This window comes from Protopterus annectens, chromosome 8.part1, assembly GCF_019279795.1.
Source record: "Protopterus annectens isolate FY-2018-M chromosome 8.part1, PAN1.0, whole genome shotgun sequence".
NCBI lineage: Eukaryota > Metazoa > Chordata > Ceratodontiformes > Protopteridae > Protopterus > Protopterus annectens.
Window position 1 is genome coordinate 272,013,403 of NC_056742.1, and position 20,172 is coordinate 272,033,574.

General features: G+C 42.1%; 1 protein-coding gene across 3 annotated transcripts in view; it reads left to right on the forward strand.

Moving 5' to 3' along the window:
- RHPN2 (rhophilin Rho GTPase binding protein 2) overlaps window positions 1-20,172 on the forward strand; it is a 2,376,893-nt gene that overhangs the window by 160,993 nt on the left and 2,195,728 nt on the right. Inside the window, exon 1 of one of the 3 annotated variants that reach the window (XM_044081872.1) lies at window positions 11,036-11,104. The exons of the other annotated variants lie outside the window; for them this stretch is intronic. Coding sequence (XP_043937807.1) covers window positions 11,069-11,104 — 36 coding nt within the window. The 5' untranslated portion in view covers window positions 11,036-11,068. Of the gene's footprint in view, window positions 1-11,035; window positions 11,105-20,172 lie in introns of those variants that run through there. 3 annotated transcript variants of the gene reach the window in all.

Sequence of the window (20,172 nt, forward strand, 5' to 3'; positions counted from 1 at the left end):
GTTTAACTGTACTATGTTTATTATAAGTAACTTATTGTATGCACACATGTTGCGCACACACACGTATGTGTGTGTGTGTGTGTGTGTGTGTGTGTGTGTGTGTGTGTGTGTGTGTGTGTGTGTGTGTGTGTGTGCATTTAAACACTAAGTACTTCTGATTTCCTTTTCTTAGTGTTTTAATGCAAGGGCACATAGTAAATGCATGTTAAAGTAAATTCAGCTGTATGTTATGGTTGCACACTAACAATGTAAGGACTGACTCAAAGTCAGTGGAAATCTCTTACAATGGATCTGCATGTACCAGATATGCACCCCCTCTGGAAAGATATAAAAAAAAAGCATAGAAGATGTTTTTATGAACAGTATCAGTCCACCTAGTTGATAGCGTTGACACCTGACTGTCTTTCTGTAGATGTTCATCGTGTTTCACTGTTGCAGTCATTACAGTTGGGTTATCCTGCTGGCAGGCTACCCGCCGTCGGCCTGAATTCCAAAGTCTAGGTCCATTGTCGGTTGCTGTCGCCACATCCTTGACGTTAGTGCGCCAGGGGTATAAAAGATGCAGCCGATGCCATTTTCTTCAGTCTTTCTTGCCGTGCGGTGCCAGAAGCAAAAGCAGTTCGCAAGTGCCGGTCGGCCGACTCCTGAGATTTTCAAGTTCGAATTTCAGATCCGAAGTTTTCATTAAAAGCTAAGTACCCCGTTGGGGAAGCTTTTTTCTTGCTCCAGACCGATGCCAGAAAAAGTTAATAATTGCATTTTTTGTGGGACGCAAGTACCTCATAAGGATTTTCATTCTTACTGCATTCCTTGCCTAGGCCCTGACCACGACGTTGCTAGTTGTCGGTTTTGTGCTAGATTTAACCAATGCACTATTAAGCGTTGGTACGATTTTGCATTTCATTACTTTGGCAGGAGATTTAATTATATAATGCCGTCGCAACAGCCGACTACCGGAGTTTACAAAAAACGCAAAGAAAAAGAGAAGGACAGGCATCTGAGGTCCAAAACCGATGACGAGGCTTCTTCTAGGCCAGTCGCCGGTTCTCAGTGATGCGCTTTCGCAACCCCTGACGGCCGCTACTTTAGAGCCGCAGGCCGATAACGACTCCCATGTGGAGTCAACCAGGCCTACAGAAACTCAAGGTATTGGACCTTCGGAAACCATTCCCTCAGATGGATCTGTTGCCGCTGAGCAGGCATCGGCTTCTGAGGGCGTTTTCAGGCCTACACAATTATATGTTAAAACTACTTCAGCTTCAAAGGCAAAGACTAAAGCAGCTTTAAAGACAAAGAAACAAGTACAGCAGCCCCATGGACAGGCCTCCATGCCTAAAAAACAGATGCTCAAAATGGCCGAAGACCTGATTACTTTGATCAGGGGTTCTCATCCCCCTCCTGACAAGAGGCCTAGGCAAGAGGTAGAATATGAATCTTCAGATCAGGTTTCCGTTTCATCTGATTCCTCTTCTGATCAGGAATACTCTCTTCCTCCTTATGTGGATGCTGAAGAATCTATCCCTCAACTTCTCCTACTGAGGATTATTCTTTTGGGGAAACATTGCATACCGTGCGGGAGCATTTCCACTGGGAGAGCCAGGATTATTCAGAATCTAAGAAAAGGCTCAGAGATTTTCTTTTACTACCTCAGCACAGGCCTCTGGCTATTCCACCTGTGCTAGACATTGTAGATGATGTATTTTCAGAGTCCAGTCTAACTCCTGACTCCTTACCTCCAGCTCCTGTTAAGCCAGACAGATACTACAGGGTTCCGGACTTCCACAAATTTCTTTTTAAAAACCCTGCTGCTGATCCAGAAACTATCTCTCAGGGTCCCAAGGGGGTCAAGGCTTCCACTGCAAAAAATCCTACCCCCTCTGACGAGATTCCACGGCATTGGACAGATGGGGAAAAAAGATTTACACTTCTGCTACCTTGACTATAAGGGCTTTAAATTGTCAGTTTCATATGCTTAAATATCAACAATACATTATGTCACTGCTTATGTTGACAAATTCTTAATGTACAAAAAAATAAAGAAATGCAGGATTTATTGCATGCAGCTGAGCAAGTTGGAAAACATACTTTACAATGTGGTTTTGATTCTTTGGAGGCCTCCTGCAGAGCCGCTGTTACGGGTTCTGTCATTAGGAGGCATGCTTGGTTAAAAGAATAGAATCTGCCTGATCATGTTAAAGCAAAATTATTAGATGCTCCATTACAGCATGATACCTTGTTTGGTGTTAAAGCAGAAGAGGTGTTAAAGAAAATGGAGGATAAAGCCAAATCTATGCAAACATCAAGGATTTCTTACAGGTATAGCCTCCAAGATTTAGCAGACACTGGCCTACAAAGAATTGGTCCTTTCCAGTGTCAGACAGGCCACAAAGAGGCAGATACAGGCACCCTAGAGGCAGATCCCAGCCCCAAGGCTCATACAGGTCTAAACAATGGGATGCTTCTACCTCCAAAAGCGGAGAAGACAAATCACAGCCATACAGAAAGCAGTCCCAATGACTTCCCACTGCCAGCGCCAAGCACTTATTTTCTGGCAGCTCCTTTAGGGGGAAAACTAGCACTTTTCTCTCAAAACTGGCACCTAATCACCCAGGACAAATGGGTCTTGAACATAGTGTCACAAGGTTACAGGTTTCACTTTCACACCCTGCCAAGGGCAAACGGTATGCCAGACCTGCCAAAAACCAATGGGCAGAGACACAAAAACAAGTCTCATCCCTCATGGACATGAGGGCCATTCAGCAAGTACCACAGCAAGAGCAGGGACAAGGATTTTACTCAAGACTTTTCTTGGTGCCCAGAAAGGACAAATCCTGGAGGCCAATACTGGACCTATCTATTCTAAACACATACCTGGATATTCCAAAATTCAAAATGTTGACTCTGCAACAGCTTCTTCCCATGTTGGGCAAGAAGGCTTGGCTTGTAACTTAAGACCTAAAAGAGGCATACCTGCATGTCCCAATCAGACAATCATGCAGAAGATACCTCAGATTCATAGCTGGCTCAATGCACTACCAATTCTCTGCACTGCCCTTTGGCATGTCTACTGCGCCCAGGGTCTTCACAAAATGCCTGGCACCAGTAATTGCATTTTGCAGACAAAGAGGCATACAAATTTATCCTTACTTAGACGACTGCCTTATTCAAGTAGAGAACAAGGACATTCTACTACAGCATCTGGCGTTTGTAAAAAGAATATTAACATGCCTAGGGTACACAGTAAACAAAAAGAAATCAAAACTTGTACCCTCCCAAGAGATAACATTCCTGGCTGCAAGCTTAAATACAACTGCCCAGATGGCTTATCTCACGCCAGACAAACAGACTACTTATTTCAAAAAGTTGGCAACAAACACCCAGTTAACTACAAGAAAAATTCTGCAGGCTTTGGGCTTCATGGCATCCTGCATTCTGCTAATTCCATATGCAAGACTGCATATGAGGAAACTACAGTGGTACCTAAAAAGTGTTTGGACTCAACATTGCCACAGCCTGGAAGCAATAATTACACTCATTCCCTGCCTGCAACATGAGTTTCGATGGTGGTCAAAGGCCTGCCACCACAATAAGGGGCAGCCATTCACCATACCCCCAGCCAGACAGACATTGACAACAGATGCATCGGATTATGCCTGGGGGGACCACATGGCAGGAAGATGTATTCAGGGCTCATGGACCGCAATCCAAATGCATCTACATATCAATCAAAAAGAGATGCTACCTGTTCAAAATGCCCTGACAGCCTTCAAGGACCTACTTCATCCAGGACAACTACTGATAAAGACGGACAATACTACAGTCATGTGGTACAGAAACAAGCAGGGAGGCACACATTCCTACCCCCTTTGCAGACTAGCCATGACTCTGTGGAACACAGCATTGACTTACCAAGTACATCTGCAAGCACAATTCCTGCCAGGAAGGATAAATACTCTGGCAGATGAATTAAGCAGAAACCTCGTGGATCCCCACGAGTGGAAATTGGATCCACGTCTTCAGCATGATAACAAGGAATTGGGGATGCCCGGACATAGAGCTATTTGCCTCCCCTCACAACTGCCAACTACAAAGATTCTGCACAAGGATTTATCACAAGCAAGCATGGAAAGTGGATGCTCTATCTTTCAGCTGGAAAAACTTAACAGTATATGCCTTTCCCCCACTGCCTCGCCTACCCAAGGTATTCCTGTAGGTCAGACAAGAGAAGCCAAAAATGATACTGATTGCCCCAGACTGGCCCCATCAGCACTGGTACCCAATCATAAGGAACTTGACTCAATACCCAGTATGGACATTGCCTCAAATTCCTCACTTACTGACCCAACAAAACAATCAGATCCTGCGCAGCCAACTCAGTACCTTAAATCTGGCAACATGGTGGATAATGTAGCTTTTCAAAACGCACCTCTCTCTAAAGCGGTGATGGATGTTATCTTGGAGGCCAGGAGGCCCAGTACCAGAAAATCTTATGCAGAAAAATGGAAGAGATTTTGTGCTTGGAACCAGGCACAAGGAATTGACATGATTGTTCCAAATATCCCTCAGATTTTGCAATACTTAACTGAGATGCTGGACAAAGGCCTATCCTTATCATCAATTAAGATTAATGCCTCTGCCATTTCAGCTCATTACAATACAGAGCCACCTATTTTTTCACATCCTTTATTAAGGCAGTACCTCAGTGGAGCCAAAAACTTACGGCCTCCAAGGAGATCACCAATACCTGCATGAGACCTCAACTATGTCTTGGAAAAACTCACTCTGCCTCCTTTTGAGCCAGCCGCTACAGTTGATATAAATTTTTTATCATGGAAAACAGCTCTGCTCCTAGCACTAACCTCTGCAAGACGAGTCTCAGAGCTACAGGCACTCATGGATATGGAACCTTTTATTATTTTCCATCCAGATAGGGTTTCTCTAAGGACAAACCCCACATTTATTCCTAAGGTAGTGTCCAGTGTGGCCCTCAACCAAACTATTCATTTGCCTACCTTTTATCCAAACCCACAGAATAAGGGTGAGAAACTTCTGCATTCATTGGACATATACAGACAACTGCGCTTCTACTTGGACAGAACCAAAGCTTTCAGAAAGACTAAGCAATTACTGGTAGCATATGCTGCAGGATCACAAGGAAAGGCTATCTCAAAGCAGACTATTTCAAAGTGGATAGGTGACTGCATTCATTTATGCTATTCTTAACATGGCAAATCAGTGCCTAAGGGCATTAGGCCACATTCAGCCAGAGCAGCAGCCATGTCAGCAGCCTTCCTCAGAGGAGTTCCAACCAAAGACATTTTAGAGGCTGCACCATGGAGTTCAGTGCACACTTTTACAAAGCACTACCACTTACCACTCTACTCCAAATCCAGGGCAGGCTTTGCCACTGCAGTTCTGCAAGGCCTCATAGCCGCTCCTAATTCTATTTCGTTCCAACCTCCCAACCTTAGCTTTGGGATTCAACCCAATTGTAATGACTGCAACAGTGAAACACGATGAACATAGTACAGTTGTTTACCTACCATAAATGTAAATGTTCGAGTGAATTCACTGTTGCAGTCCAGGTTACCCACCCACCATCTCCCTTGTCTTTGCTGGACCTTATCTGTACTTCTCTATTCTATACAACCTATGTGGTGTATTTGCTTGTAGATGAAGGAGACTTGTTACTTGGTGCATGCATGCTTTATAGACATATTTTTAGCCTACCCTTTTGGGGGCACCTGACATCTGGGGCAAGAAAAACTGAAGAAAATGGCGTCGGCTGCATCTTTTATACCCGTGGTGCACTGACGTCAGGTAGGCGGCGACAGCAACCGACACAGGACCTAGACTTTGGAATTCAGGCCGTCTGCGGGTAGCCTGCCAGCAGGATAACCCAATTGTAATGACTACAACAGTGAATACACTCGAACATCTACATTTATGGTAGGTACACAACTGTACTTTCTGACGTGTGTGTGTGTGTGTGTGTGTGTGTGTGTGTGTGTGTGTGTGTGTGTGTGTGTGTGTGTGTGTTTGTGGGGGGGGGGGGGCTGGCTCTCTTGAAAATAGTAAATGCATCGATATTTACAAGAAAAAAAATATTTTCTGACTTTTCTCTAAATGTCACAGAAATCTTTGATACTACAGTTATCTTAACATATAAACTATTATAAATAACATTTAAAGCTTAGCCTTTCAATACTATGTTGCTGCTTATGTAAATTTGTCAGAAGATGTGACAACTGCCTTTAAATCCCTGACTGATCTAATTGCTTTGTTTTGCTATGAAAGGTGAGTGTTAAGTTATCCTCCTCTCTGCATTAAAAACAGTGGCAAATGTTTCCACAACTTTCTGTCTTTTTTATATCAGCTGCTGTGTTCCTGACAATAGCAGGATTAATTGCCCATCTAAGATTGACAGCAGTACCTGACAGGGTAGACTACAGATTTAACTCTGTCTATGATATGTCATGCAGGTAGAGACAAATTTCTCTGCAAAGTATGTGAGATGAGTTAAAAAAACAAAAGTAGGTGGGCTTTCCCTTCCTTTGACTCCAATGCAAGGAAATAAAAGTTTTAAAAAATACAAGCATGTTTCTGGTACCTACACAATGCTGGAACCATACTGTAGGGAGAAAAGAAACCCAACGATGGAGTTCAACTGTATGACAGGGTGTAGTTTGTAACCGTTAAATTTCTGATTAAGCTTGACTTTTAACATGAACGAACGAAAGTGCTCAAATTTTTAAGCCTGCGCGTTTTGAAAGTGATGATTAAAGTTTTCTACTTTTAAGTTCTGGCTGTGGTTTATGTTCCTTCATGTCTGAACAAGGTTTCCGTGTTAAAAGTTTTTGCTTTATTACCTTTTGACAGTTTTATCTTTGGTATATGTATATACATTTGTGTGTGTGTGAAAAAAAAATCCAGCATTAGTTATTAGTTAAATGAATGCCATTTTATTAAGTCCTGTATACAAAAATGAACAAACTGTGGTTTCACCACTAATATGGTTGCCAGTGCTAATCACTCAGTGCCGGATTTCTTTGTTTTTTCATACGTTGCTGCTTTCTGAGCACCTCTTGCTTCTCTTGTAATATTAACGTGCGTATTAGTGAGGGTTGTGGGGGCCAATGTCTCATATAAAAAGCTGAGTTTGTGTTTTATTTGTGTGAGTATGTGTACAAGAGTTGCGGAGATTGTCTGGGGGTTAGTTTGAATGATGTGTGTACTTTGGTATGGTTTATTTGTATATATGTATGTTGTGATAGTTGTACTTTGGTATGGTTTATATGAATATATGTATGTTGTGATAGTTGTTTAACTGTGCTTTACTTACCACAGAAGGAAGCCTATTATGCTTCTTTTGTGATGAGTTTTGATTTGGTATAGGGGAGTTCATGAAGTCATCTCTGTGAGGTATAAACATAGTGGAAAATTCTGCAACAACGTAAATGGTGAAGCTGCAAAGTCAATGATATTAAAAAGAAAGAAAGCAAAAAGCATACATTTTCAAACTTTTACCCAACCCAGAGAAACAAGGCTATAGTCAAATCCATCCGGAAATAACTAATTAAAACGGTCAAAAAAGCAAAGCTTCATTTGAGGTAAAACATTTCTGGATGAAAGACAGTAATAATCTGCAGCTGCAGCTGAAAATGAAAGAGAAGTAAAGAAATGCTCTAGAACAAAATGTTACTATGAGAGCCAGCAGATGTAGTTAACACAATGTCATATAGACATGGAGCATATTTCAAGCCACAAAGGGGAATCCAATCCATTCTTCCTTTCTGCAACATGATCCCACCTGAGATTATATTTGAAATTGTCATGAGTATTTCTGCCAATAATAAAATTAGAGACATTAGCTCCTTGGGAATAATGAGATGCTAAGAAGTCTAATTTGTGCAAATAGCTTAGAATACGCCATTATGCCCACTATTAAGAGAGTATTAAAATCAGATTTTGTGTCTGATATCTGGAAATACAAAAAGCAAGGAAGGGACTTCCATGTATTGTAATATTTACAGACTGATCAGCCTCACAAGCATATATAAGTATATGGAGAGAATGATCATGGAACTTTTTTGGCAGGCACAGAAATACTGTCTTCACTGTGATGTAATGTAATTTTTTTAACGGTATATCTTCTTCTATGCTTAACCTCATAATTTTTTTTGAGAGTGTGTTCAGCACCATTGTGATTTGTATGTCCATGCATCTTACCTCTTATCTCGATCTGGCAAGCGTGTTTGAAACCATACCCAATGGTGGAATCATAAAGGAACTAAGGGATCTACAGGTAAATGAAGCTGTGGTAACTTGGATCCATGACTGGCTTACTTGTTTGTACTTAATTGTACGCAGCAGGTAAGAAAAGGAAGACTCCGATCCTCACCATTTCCTGTCATCAGTGCATTTCCTGGAAGGCGATGTCCTGGGGCTGTTTTTATTTTTGGTATCTTTTTCTCTGATATCAGAACCAACTGCAATATCTGGCTCAAAAGATATGCAGATAAGTACAAACTTGAAAGTATCATCCTTAAATCTGTTAACTTTAAACATGAGTGGTGCAGTAGGAGTAATCTGTCATTGTCAAAAAATGTAGTGCTGTGGTGTTTGACAAAAACCCTTCAGCAGCTTTATACACTGCTGATGAGCAACAACAAAAAGATAATGTATAGTAAAAGATATTGGAGTCCTCATAGACAATGATCTTTTGTTTGGTACCTATTATGGTGTTAAAAAATGTAGTGAGTTGTCCTCCTGATCCCCCATGGGGTCAAGAGCTATGCCAGGAAGTTAACCATTCTCCTATATACTCTTATCCAGTCAATTATAGAATACTGGACTGTGTTCTGTAACCTAATCGGGCACTATTTGGTATTATTGGAAAAGTTACAAGAGAACTGAAAGGCATCAATACTTGATTTGTAGTCGTAGACTACAGCAACTCTTGGCAAATTCTTAGAAGAGGTCTATGCATGACATACAAAACATTAAAAACTCCTACTCTGTAAAACTCATTGCTTAGAGTACCCCCAATGACCTGAATAAAAGGGGAGACGCACCCTTAAAAAATAATTTCAACTGTACTATGAAGCGTGACAACTACATGTCATACTAATGGAATAATCCCCCCTGTCATCTAAACTCAGCCCATCAAGAAGGAAGAAATAACAAACCTCTCTCTCAAAGTTAACCAGCAGCCAAAATCCAAAGAGTAATACAGTAAAAAAGTGCAGGTTAACACCACGATAAGTAAAACGAACCTTTATTAACCAAAAATGAGCGCTTTCGCGTGGGTGACGTAAGTTTGCACATGTAAGTTCCGACATAAGATGCAAGGCAGCAGTCTCCTTGATGACAGTGGGCCTTAGCTTGTTCACCTGTGTGAACTAACTCTACTGACCTGTGACACAGGATTCTCCCTCCTCCCTGCACATGCACTGGTAAGTAGTGTGAAGTCTGTCAGTATCTTGGAGCAGTAAAATGGTCTGTAGGATGTTATGTGCATGCATGCATTCAAACAATCCAGAGTAAGTTCAGACAGACCCATTAAAATGTAGAAGCTGTGATTGAACACCCCCTGTAGAAAGCTGTACTCAACATGCCAATCATAACACTAGCAAATACATATTTAATATCAGTAAAAGATAAAAAAAATCTTAACTGTAATTGTAAAAGTGAGCAAAAAGTACGATGGATCCACCAGTAAATGCCCCTCACCACAAACTCGCAAAGGCGATATATAAAAGCAGCTAAACGAACAAAAAATTCTTTACTCTAAAAGGTTGTCACGAACTAAACCGTTTATTCACATCCAAATGAAAACTTTGTGGAAAAACAGATCCAAAGTGCACATACGAAACATCTGATAAGGAAAATATCGTAATACAGACAAGTACATTTACAAATCAGATTAACATTAAGCATTCCTACCTATCCATTTCCCTCAGCAATGCACCTGTTGCCACAAACATAAAAAGTCCCATATGTTTACATTCACTGCCTAATTGAAGCCGCACTCTGAACAGCAAAACATAGCTACAATCCCCACACCATGCTCCAGTCTGTGTATTGTTTTAGCAAATGATACCCAAGTTTTTATTTGCATTTTTTTCTTGCATTCTTATGATTAATACCAGCTAGGATTCCACTAACTGTAGATATTTAAATCCTCTGTGGAGTAAAAGCAGTAGAATGTCACTGTGTAGCATTATTTGTGTTTTGAAAAATAGTAGTCTGTAGTGAAAAAGAATTAATCACTTGAACTGGATGAAACTTTGAAACATGCGCAGTGAAAAACATTGAAGCCCTAGATCTAATAAAGGTAAGGTGACACAACGCATGCTAGATTATGTATTTAGTCTGAGGCAGCATTCTAAGAATATGTGGGATTAACTAAAATGTTATGGTTTGTCTTCATTTAGGATCAGGGTAGAGTGCAGAGAATATTATTTGTTTTTTAAATGATGCATACATAACTAGAAAGGTTATGCTTGCATGTAGTGTAAAATCACTTCACTGAGAGCAGTACATAAAAGAAAACAGAAATCAAACTGGAGCCCAGTGGATTTAATTTTAATTTTTATAAGCCAAAGATAACAGCGTGTACTTAAGAGCTAAGTACTGTTTACACTCAAAATACGTCCACTAGGCTTAATTGCATACTGTGTAAACTGATTAGACTTTTTTAGGTTCTTAGTGTCTCCATTTTTTCTTGGCAGCATTGTTCATAAGTAGCAAGTAATCAATTTATTTCCTTGTTTTGTAAAGGAGCTTTGTTTGACAGTAATGTGCATGGTTACCTCCACAGTATTCATTTGGAGAGAAACTCAAACCTGTGAAACTGGTTAATTAGTTATTTTTGTACCAATGCACTGCATTTTAATAGTTGTAAAATAATGAAAATGCAACCTAACTAGTCTAAGTAAACTATCACTGTTAAGTAATGTGATTATTAAGTAATTTAATAGTCTGTGATTTAAAATAACTTTCAACTGATTGCTGCTTGAGCTTTTAGGAACTGTGCATAAATTATTTTCTGGACATACTGTTACAAATGGATCCTTGCCCTGTTGCACTACTTTATTATCTGGTAAGTTGATTAGTAATTAAAAATAAGTATATGCTGAGTGTGTGCTGGTTTTATGTCCAGCACTTTACTGGTTTGCTATTGTTATAGGTTGTCATAACTGAACTTGTAGGAATGTCTTTTGTCATTTACTCTTTTATCTGCCACTAGATGCATACTTAAGCAGTATTTATTTTGTCTGCTTGTTCTGAAGCTGCACTGTTTTAACTACAGAAAAAAAATCATCATTAGAACTTAGTCATGTTTGTAAAATGACACTGACTAATAGCAAAAACCCTGTGTAATAAATAACATGGCTTGAGTGTGACCTCTTTTCCTAACCATATAAATTTACCTAACACTGTGGATGGGCAATTTCTCACAGTTTCTCCAGCCAGCTTGGTCGACATGGGCATCCTGAGGCAGTGCAGCAACTGCCTAATGTTCACCGACAACCCTCTACTCCTAGTCCACACAAACTCAACATGTGAGAGCTGCAACTTTATTAAGAACTTTGAATCCATGCTGTCTCACACACCATTCAGTATATATGACAATGTGTGGGTTGTCAGCATGCACACTTCACATCCGGGCCCACCCAAACACATATTGCACATACCTACATATGCGGAGGTCCTCACCAGAAACATACCTAAACACCAGAGACCTCCTAAACACAAACACAAGCATGGTACACATAATACATCCTCTACAGAATACACATAATAGCTCACACACCAGTGTCTCACCTGTCAAGTCCTTATGGCAAAACACAAAACCAAATATATTAGTCATAGGTGATTCCATCGTGAGACACACAGGTGTCCCTCTCACCAGGCTGGATAAGGAAAAGGTCACGGTCAGCTGTCTTTCAGGTGCTAGGATCTACCATATCGCACATGCACTCAGGTGTCTCAACAACAGGTACTTTTACGACTCCCATCATTGTCCATGTCAATGTGAATGACTTGAGACGTACCTCTCTGGACTGTATGAAGAGAGACAATGACTGAGCTGTCAGATTATGTGTCTCAGGCAGGTATGTCCCTAGCCTTACGCAACATTTTACCTTCACTTAGAATGATGCCTCACTACAAACAGAAAATGATTAACTTCAATAATTGGCTTAGTTTTTGGTGTCATTCTAAGGGGATCCAGTATCTGTCAGGCTGGAATGACATGATCGACAGACCTCGATGCTTTGCCAGAGACGGTCTTCATCTGTCACCCCTGGGATTTCAGCTACTAGCTAAGGCTCTTGCCACCCCCATGGTGCGGTTTTTAAGCAGTGTCTCAAGGACAAAATTCCTGACATAAAAACTCCGTCTAAAAACAACCTCAAGGTTATGCTGCTAAACTCTTGGAATCTTAACATGAAACTGCCCTCACTGGAAGCAGTCCTCACCTTGGAAGATGCATACATTTGTGAAGTCACAGAGACTTGTTTCAAGGCTGTGGAGAGCACCCCAGCTGTACTGGGTTACACCTCCTTCCACAGGTTTAGATGATGAACTGAAGGCTTGAAAACTAAAGGAAGCAGTGTATCAATATTCATTAAATATAAATGCACCTCCACATTGGTTAAACAGTATGATTCCCTGGAGATACTTCAGGTGCAATTGACTGTTGGTAGGCTACCTGTTCAAACCATTGCCAGCTATAGGAACCCCTTCCATGAATCAGGGCACCTACTCTGCTTATTTGGATCTACTTGAGCCTAACAAGATACATCCAAACACCATGGTTTTGGCCCACTTAACTATCCATTCATTGACTGGGTAAATTACTTGTGGTCAAACTCACTTGCCAGGAGGTTCCTTGACTTTAATGCCAGTGCCCTGGACCAGCTTGTTGACACCCCCACAAGGAGTGCAAACATCCTGGATCTGGTGCTTGCCAATATGGGGGACCACTGTAGTACCCCCACTGTGAGGTCTTCCCTTGTGAGATCTGACCACAAATCAGTCATCAGTCTCATTCGAAGTAACAATCACACCTGACCCCCCCCCCCCCTCAGCAGCAACTAAATTAAAAAACTTCTCCAAATCTGATTGTAATCTCTTATGGGATGGTATAAATAGCTTCACTGCACCCCCCCCCGATGGAATTGGCAACTATGCTGCATTCTACACCAGTGCTTTATACAAACACCTGTATAACTGCAGGTGCACCTGTATAACTGCATTGACTCGGCCGTACCTGAAAGGACCAAAACAAGCTCCTCAAGGAAGAGCAAACCTGCCTGGTGGACAACTGCAATTAACAAGCTTTACAATCAGAGAAAGAAATTTCTGTCTAAGAGGAAGAGGGAGCAAGCCCTAAACTGGAAACACTCCCTCCTCAGTTTAAACAAGTAAATAAGACTTCTTGTGAAGTCCTCCAAAGCAAACTACAAATCCAAATTAGCTTCCTCAACTAGGGACAACCATAAAGTATGCTTTAGTTATGTCCGTAACCTAAAAGAAATGGCCCAGATTTGTGCCGAACTGGTAGTTAATGATACCACATATACTGATCCTGTGTACATAGCTAACCTGCTGGCCGACAGTTTCTGTGAAAACTTCACTTCTGTGTCCCTGCCACACATACCCAATGACATCCCTGCCACCTGTCCCCTACCTTGTATCTCTAAAGAGCAGGTTGTAAGCACTCTCTCTAAAGCCAAAAACACAGCATCTATGGGACCTGATAACATCCCAGGCTGCATTTTACACGGGCTCCAACAAGAATTACCAGTACCATTGGGTACTCTTTTCAATCATAGTCTAAGCACCTGTTTCGTCCCAGCTGAATGGAAGACGGCCACTGTTATTCCTTTGTACAAAGATGATGCTTCCACTAACTCTGGGAACTCTAGACCTATTAGCCTGACTAGTCGATCTGCAAGGCCATGGACAGAATCATCATGGAACTTATTAACAAAGATATAGGTATTCTTCAAACACTTGACCCTACTCAATTTGGATTTGTCAAAGGGAGATCATGCCTGTTAAACCTGGTGGACTTCTTTGAGACAGTCACCAAGGCCCTGGATGAGGGAAATGTGTGCATACAACCTACCTAGACTTAGCTAAGGCTTTTGACACTATCCCCCACTAAGGCAACATTGACAAACTCACCTAACTAGGTATCAACCCCTATATCGTTAGATGGGTCACTAACTGGCTAACTGATAGAACTCATATAGTAAATAGGGGAATCCACCTCCAGCAGCAGACCTGTAACCAGTGGTGTTGTACAGGGATCAGTCCTGGGACCTCAACTATTTGGAATCTATTTCTCTGAAGTACAAGCAAAAAAAATATGTCTGTATATGACAAAGTTTGCTGATGACTGCAAACTGTGAGCGGTCGTAGAATCTTCAAATTATGTCAACATCCTACAAGAGGGTCTGACACAAACAAATGATTGGTGCCAAAGTCATGACCTTAAACTCAGTGCAAAAAATGTATTATTCCTTTTGGTAAGAGCGATGTTCCTGCTAACTACCACATCATTAGCACAACCCTACGTACGCACTCAGTGGTGAGAGACCTGGGCACACAGGTTGATAGCAATCTTACCTTTGATCACCATGTCTCCACAGTGGTAAGAAGGGCATTCTATATTGCTCATCTCATAAGTAAGGGCATTGACTCCAGAAAAAAAAAAGTTACAGCCTCCCTGTACTCTTCCCTCATCAAAGTAATGAGTACAATACCCCTTTTGGTATTACCATTCCAAGCACCTGCAGCAATTGGAGAAACCACAAAGGTTCCTCACAAGGAAAATTCAAGGTCTTCAGCATTTGTCCTATGTGGATCATCTGAAATCCCCTCTCATTTTATTCTGTTTCATACAGACTACTCAGACACGATCTCTGCCTTCCATATAAGGTAATCTGTGACCCTGCTTTATTGGAAATACTGCATATCTGCAAGTCAAATGGTACAAGGGTTACTTGCTCTAAAAAGCTTAACCTGGTATGTGGCATTAATAGAACTTGCTGAAGGGACTGATTTGTCTCCCATAGGTTACCACACCTTTGGAACAGACTCCCAGTTCATGTCAAACAGAGCAGCTCATTGGCCCTGTTTAAATACAGTCTGAACAGTTGGATGAGTAACCGTATATTCACCCCGGGGGTTCCACCTGTGTCCCTCTTAGACATGGGCATTAGGTGTTGATAGTGGAACTAAGGGTAGAACTTGGCTAGGTTTGTAAGGGCCCTAGGGCCATTAGCCTAATAACTTGCTATGATCCTATTATGGCACATTTACTTAAACTTCACCTTTCAGATCAATGGATCTACCCTCGTATATCTCTGGGAGAAAATGCCACTGTAATTTTCAGCTTGCCATATCATCAAACCATTTCTTTTCACTTAGACTCTTGTGCCCCACAGCAGTCTTCACAAATACCTGAATAGTTTTACTAGTATCTATGTGCCATATACATAGTTCATTTGACACTGCTTGCTACCTCATCTCTGTACTTCTAATGTAAACTTTATGAAAACCATATATAATTGTCACTGAACCTGCTTAATACCACATCTCTTAACTACAATATTAAGATTTTATGCTCTACCAAGTTCCTTCTCTTACTTGCATTTCTTTGAATTTCTAAGCACTGATCACAGTAACTATTATCTAGAAGCCATGGTGGTGCAGCGGCAGCATTGTTGCCTCCTGTTCGATTCTTGGCTGGAGTGCCTTCTGTGTGGAGTCTGCATTTCCTCCCCGTGGTCGAGTGGCATTCGAAAGACATGCGTGCTTTTGCTGAAGGTTGGGTGTCGGGCTGGCAACTCAGCACCATAAAAATCTACTGCCAATCATTAGCGGACCGGAGTTCCACTGTGGCGACCCCTGACTGGGAAAAGACAAAAAGACAAAAATCGCAGTAACTATTATCTATTCGACAGACCCACTAATGTTGTTCTTCTTTCGGCTTTTCCTGGTTAGGGGTCGCCACAGTGGAACTCCGGTCTGCTAATGATTGGCAGTAGATTTTTTACGGGTGCCGAGGTGCCAGCTCGACGCCCAACCTTCAATGAAGGCATGCCCATTCTATGCATGTCTTTCGAATGCCACTCAACCGCGGGGAGGACATGCAGACTCCACACAGAAGGTGCTCCAGCTGAGAATCAAACAAGAGAACCTCTTGCTGTGAGGCAACAACGCTACTGCTGCACCACCGCGGCTCATATTTGACAGACCCACTAATATGCCTCTTCAAATGCTCAGTGTTCAACATCTACTAAATGCGTAAGTATCCTTTATACTGTAATAGTTACCTTTGTTTCATATGAATGAATTCTTAAAGAAATATATATGTAATTGTTAATGTATTATTGCATGTTTGATCCTGCAATTACTAAGTAACTTTTTAAAAATGCTGTAATATGTGTGAGCTTTCCTTCCTGGGCCTTTGCTAAAAAGGGGCTTTTGACTAAACCCAGTCAGATAAACCCGGTAAACAAAAACAAAATAAAAATAAAACAAGTAAAAATTCATTACTTAAACAAGTTCAAAATGTGTTTTTTTTTTTTTTTTAGGACATTACAGGGGTTGAATGAGTCATAGGATGTCACTTACCTTGGTAACTTTCAAGGGGGTGAGGGTAAGAAAAGGAATATAGTAATAACAATTTAGGATTTGCAGCTTACTTATGTTTTAAGACTTCTGCTGAGAAAACAAGTCCTGCTACAAGCTAATGTCAGATTCCCTTTGGTAGAACTGGCTGAAGCCTATCTTTGCTCACCATACACCCACCAACATCTAGGGCAACAGCACGGAAATAAGGGAAATGATGACATTAATTCCTGTAATCATTCTCATTTTATGAGACTTGACGTATGCTGCCAGCAGTCAGTAAAAATAATAAAATAAGCTTTGCCTGTGATACTTTTTAATGCATTCAGTTGTAAAATCTTTCTAGATACTTAATTACAGCTTTTCTGTGGTAATGGCCACTAACTGCTTATTATTTCTTTCGGTGCTCCTTATGATGTCCTTCAAGAATGCAACTGCAGTCATAACATGTGGGTTGTCCTGCCTCAGGCAGCCCTCGGTCGGCCGGATTCCAAAGTCTGGGTCCGACGTCGGCTGATGTCGCATTTCTCTCCGACGTCAGAGCGGCTGGAGTACATAAGCATCAGCTGACGCCATTTTCTTCAGTCTTTCTTGCCGCGCGGTGCCCGAAGCAGAAGCAGTTCGCAAGTGCCGGTCGGTCAGCTCCTGTATTCTTCGATTCCGAAGCCATCAAAAAAAGCTAAGTACCCCGTTGGGGACCTTTTCTTGCCTCAGCCGATGTCAGAAATTACTGAAAAAGTTAACAATTGTCTTTCTTGTGGTAAACAAATACCTCATAAGGATTTCCACTCTTACTGTCTTCCTTGCCTTGGCCCAGACCACGACGTCTCGGCCTGTGTAGCCTGTGCTCGCTTCAACAAGCGCACTCTCAGGCGCCGGGCGGAGTTCGCTGAAGATTTTTTCGGCGATAAATTTGCTTACACCATGCCGTCGGAACTTCCAACATCGCAAACTCCCAAGAAGCGAAAAGACCGGGACCGACATCCTCGGCCCGCGTCTACCACCAACTCCACGCCAAAACCTAGCGCGAGTGCTCCAGTTCCCACTGAGACGGTCTCTCCACCGCTCCGAACCGAAGACACCGCATTACCGACGACTCCGATTCCGGACATCACTCCGACGCCAGTTATCGATTTTCCTCCGGATACCGAAACCGAGGAAATGCCCGAGACCATTGCTGTAGACAAGGTCACTCCTGCACGTGGAGCTGCCAGGCCTCCTATGGCCATGTCTATTAAGGCCTACACTAGGGCTAAGGCAGCCAGCAAAACAAAGCATCTTACTACAAAAACCTTGCCTCAGCCTACTCCAGAGACACAAATTATGTCCATGGCTGCTGACTTAATTTCTATGATTAGAGGTTCACAGGCCCATCCTGAGAGAGGATCCCAGCCACCTTCTGATAAAAGGCCACGGATTGAACCCTCTGACCCTATTCCTTCAGATGAAGATTCTGAGGGCTCTGTCCACTCTGATAGCCAGGAAGAGCTCTTCCAGACCTATGAGGACTCGGATGCAGAAGATACCATCCCCTCGGCCTCCCCTCCTGAGGATATTTCTTTTGGGGAAGTTCTGCATACCATGAGGGAGCATTTCAAGTGGCAAGGACAGGAATATTCTGATTCCAGAAAACGCCTTAGGACTTTCCTTAAGAAGCCCCAGCACAGGCCCTTAGCTATTCCTCCTGTACTTGATGTTTTGGATGATTTATATTCTGACTCTAGTGCTACCCCTGATTCTCTTCCTCCTGCTCCAGCCAAGCCAGACAGGTATTACAGGGTCCCAGAAACACATTCCCATTTATTCAGGGCCCATACTGCTGATTTGGAAACTATTTCACAGGGGCCTAAAGGAGTTTCAGCATCCACCTCTAAAAATCCATTGCCCTCCAACAGGGAAGCTAGGTCATTAGAGAGATGGGGCAAAAAGGTTTACACATCCACTACCTTATCTATGAGAGCTTTGAATTGCCTTTTTCATATGTTACAATATCAGGATTTCCTGTTAGAAGATTTACAAAAAACATTAGCCACTCCTGATCCTTTAGACAGGAAGGCTTTGCAGGAAGCTGTACATAACACTCAGCAAGTAAGCAATCACTTCCTGCAGTGTGGATATGATGCACTGGAAGCTTCATGTAGGGCAGCTATGACAGGGGCAGTCATTCGTAGACATGCGTGGTTAAAAGATCAACCTCTACCAGATCATGTAAAGGCAAAACTTCTGGATGCACCTTTGGAAAAGAACAAGCATTTTGGTGCTAATGCTAAGGATGTGTTAAAGACCATCGAAGAAAAAGCAAAATCAGTTCAGATGATGAAAGATTTCCTCCAGGTTCAACCCCCCAGATTCAGTAGGAATTGGCCTTCAAAAACTGGTCCTTTCCTAATCCAGAAAAGTTTCAAAGGGGTAAAACAGGCGTGGCGAGGAAGAGGCCAATACAGAGGCCCTTACAGGGGCGACAATGGCAGCCAGGAAACCAAATAAGTGACACAGGGTTTCACCTGCCCCACAGCCACAATCTCAATGACTTTCCTCTACTTCGCCTACCAGGGAACAAGTAGAAGCTCCCTTGGGGAAATTATCTCTGTTTGCAGAAAATTGGCACAGACTGACAAAGGACAAATGGATTTTGGACATTATAGACCGAGGGTACAGGTTCCATTTTCATACCTTGCCAAGAAAACAAGGCATGCCAAACCTACCACAAAACCAGAGGGCAGAGGCTATCAAGCAAATCACTCTGCTGACTCGGATGAAAGCAATAGAAAGAGTTCCACAACAAAAACAAGACCAGGGGTTTTACTCAAGACTGTTCCTTGTTCCAAGAAAAGAATCTCAATGGAGACCAATACTGGACTTGTCCGCATTAAACACCTTTCTCATAGTACCAAAGTTCAAAATGCTGACCTTACAGCAACTCCTTCCCATGCTGGGCAAGGGGTCTTGGCTGATTACTCTGGACCTCAAGGAGGCATACCTGCATGTCCCTATCAGACACAGCTGCAGAAGATACCTCAGATTTCTTGCAGGGCCAGAGCATTATCAATTCTCAGCATTGCCATTTGGCTTATCTACTGCGCCCAGAGTATTCACAAAATGCCTGGCTTCAGTAATTGCTCATTGCAGGCTCCAGGGGATACAAATCTACCCGTACCTGGACGACTGCCTCATACAAGCGGACGACAAATTGATGTTGACAAAAAACTTGGACTATGTCATACGATTACTTCAAGCTCTGGGATACACAGTCAACTTCCAAAAGTCAAGACTGCAGCCATCCCAGCAAATAATCTTCTTAGGAGCCAAACTAGACACAGCCTCTCAAATGGCTTACCTGACAGAAGACAAGCAAGAGAAGTTAACTCATTACTTCAAAGGTTTAGCAAAACTCACCCAGATGACTGCAAGGAGATTCCTACAGGCCATGGGTTACATGGCATCCTGCATTCTCCTGGTTCCATTAGCAAGACTACACATGAGAAAGCTTCAATGGTACCTAAAAAGCATTTGGTCTCA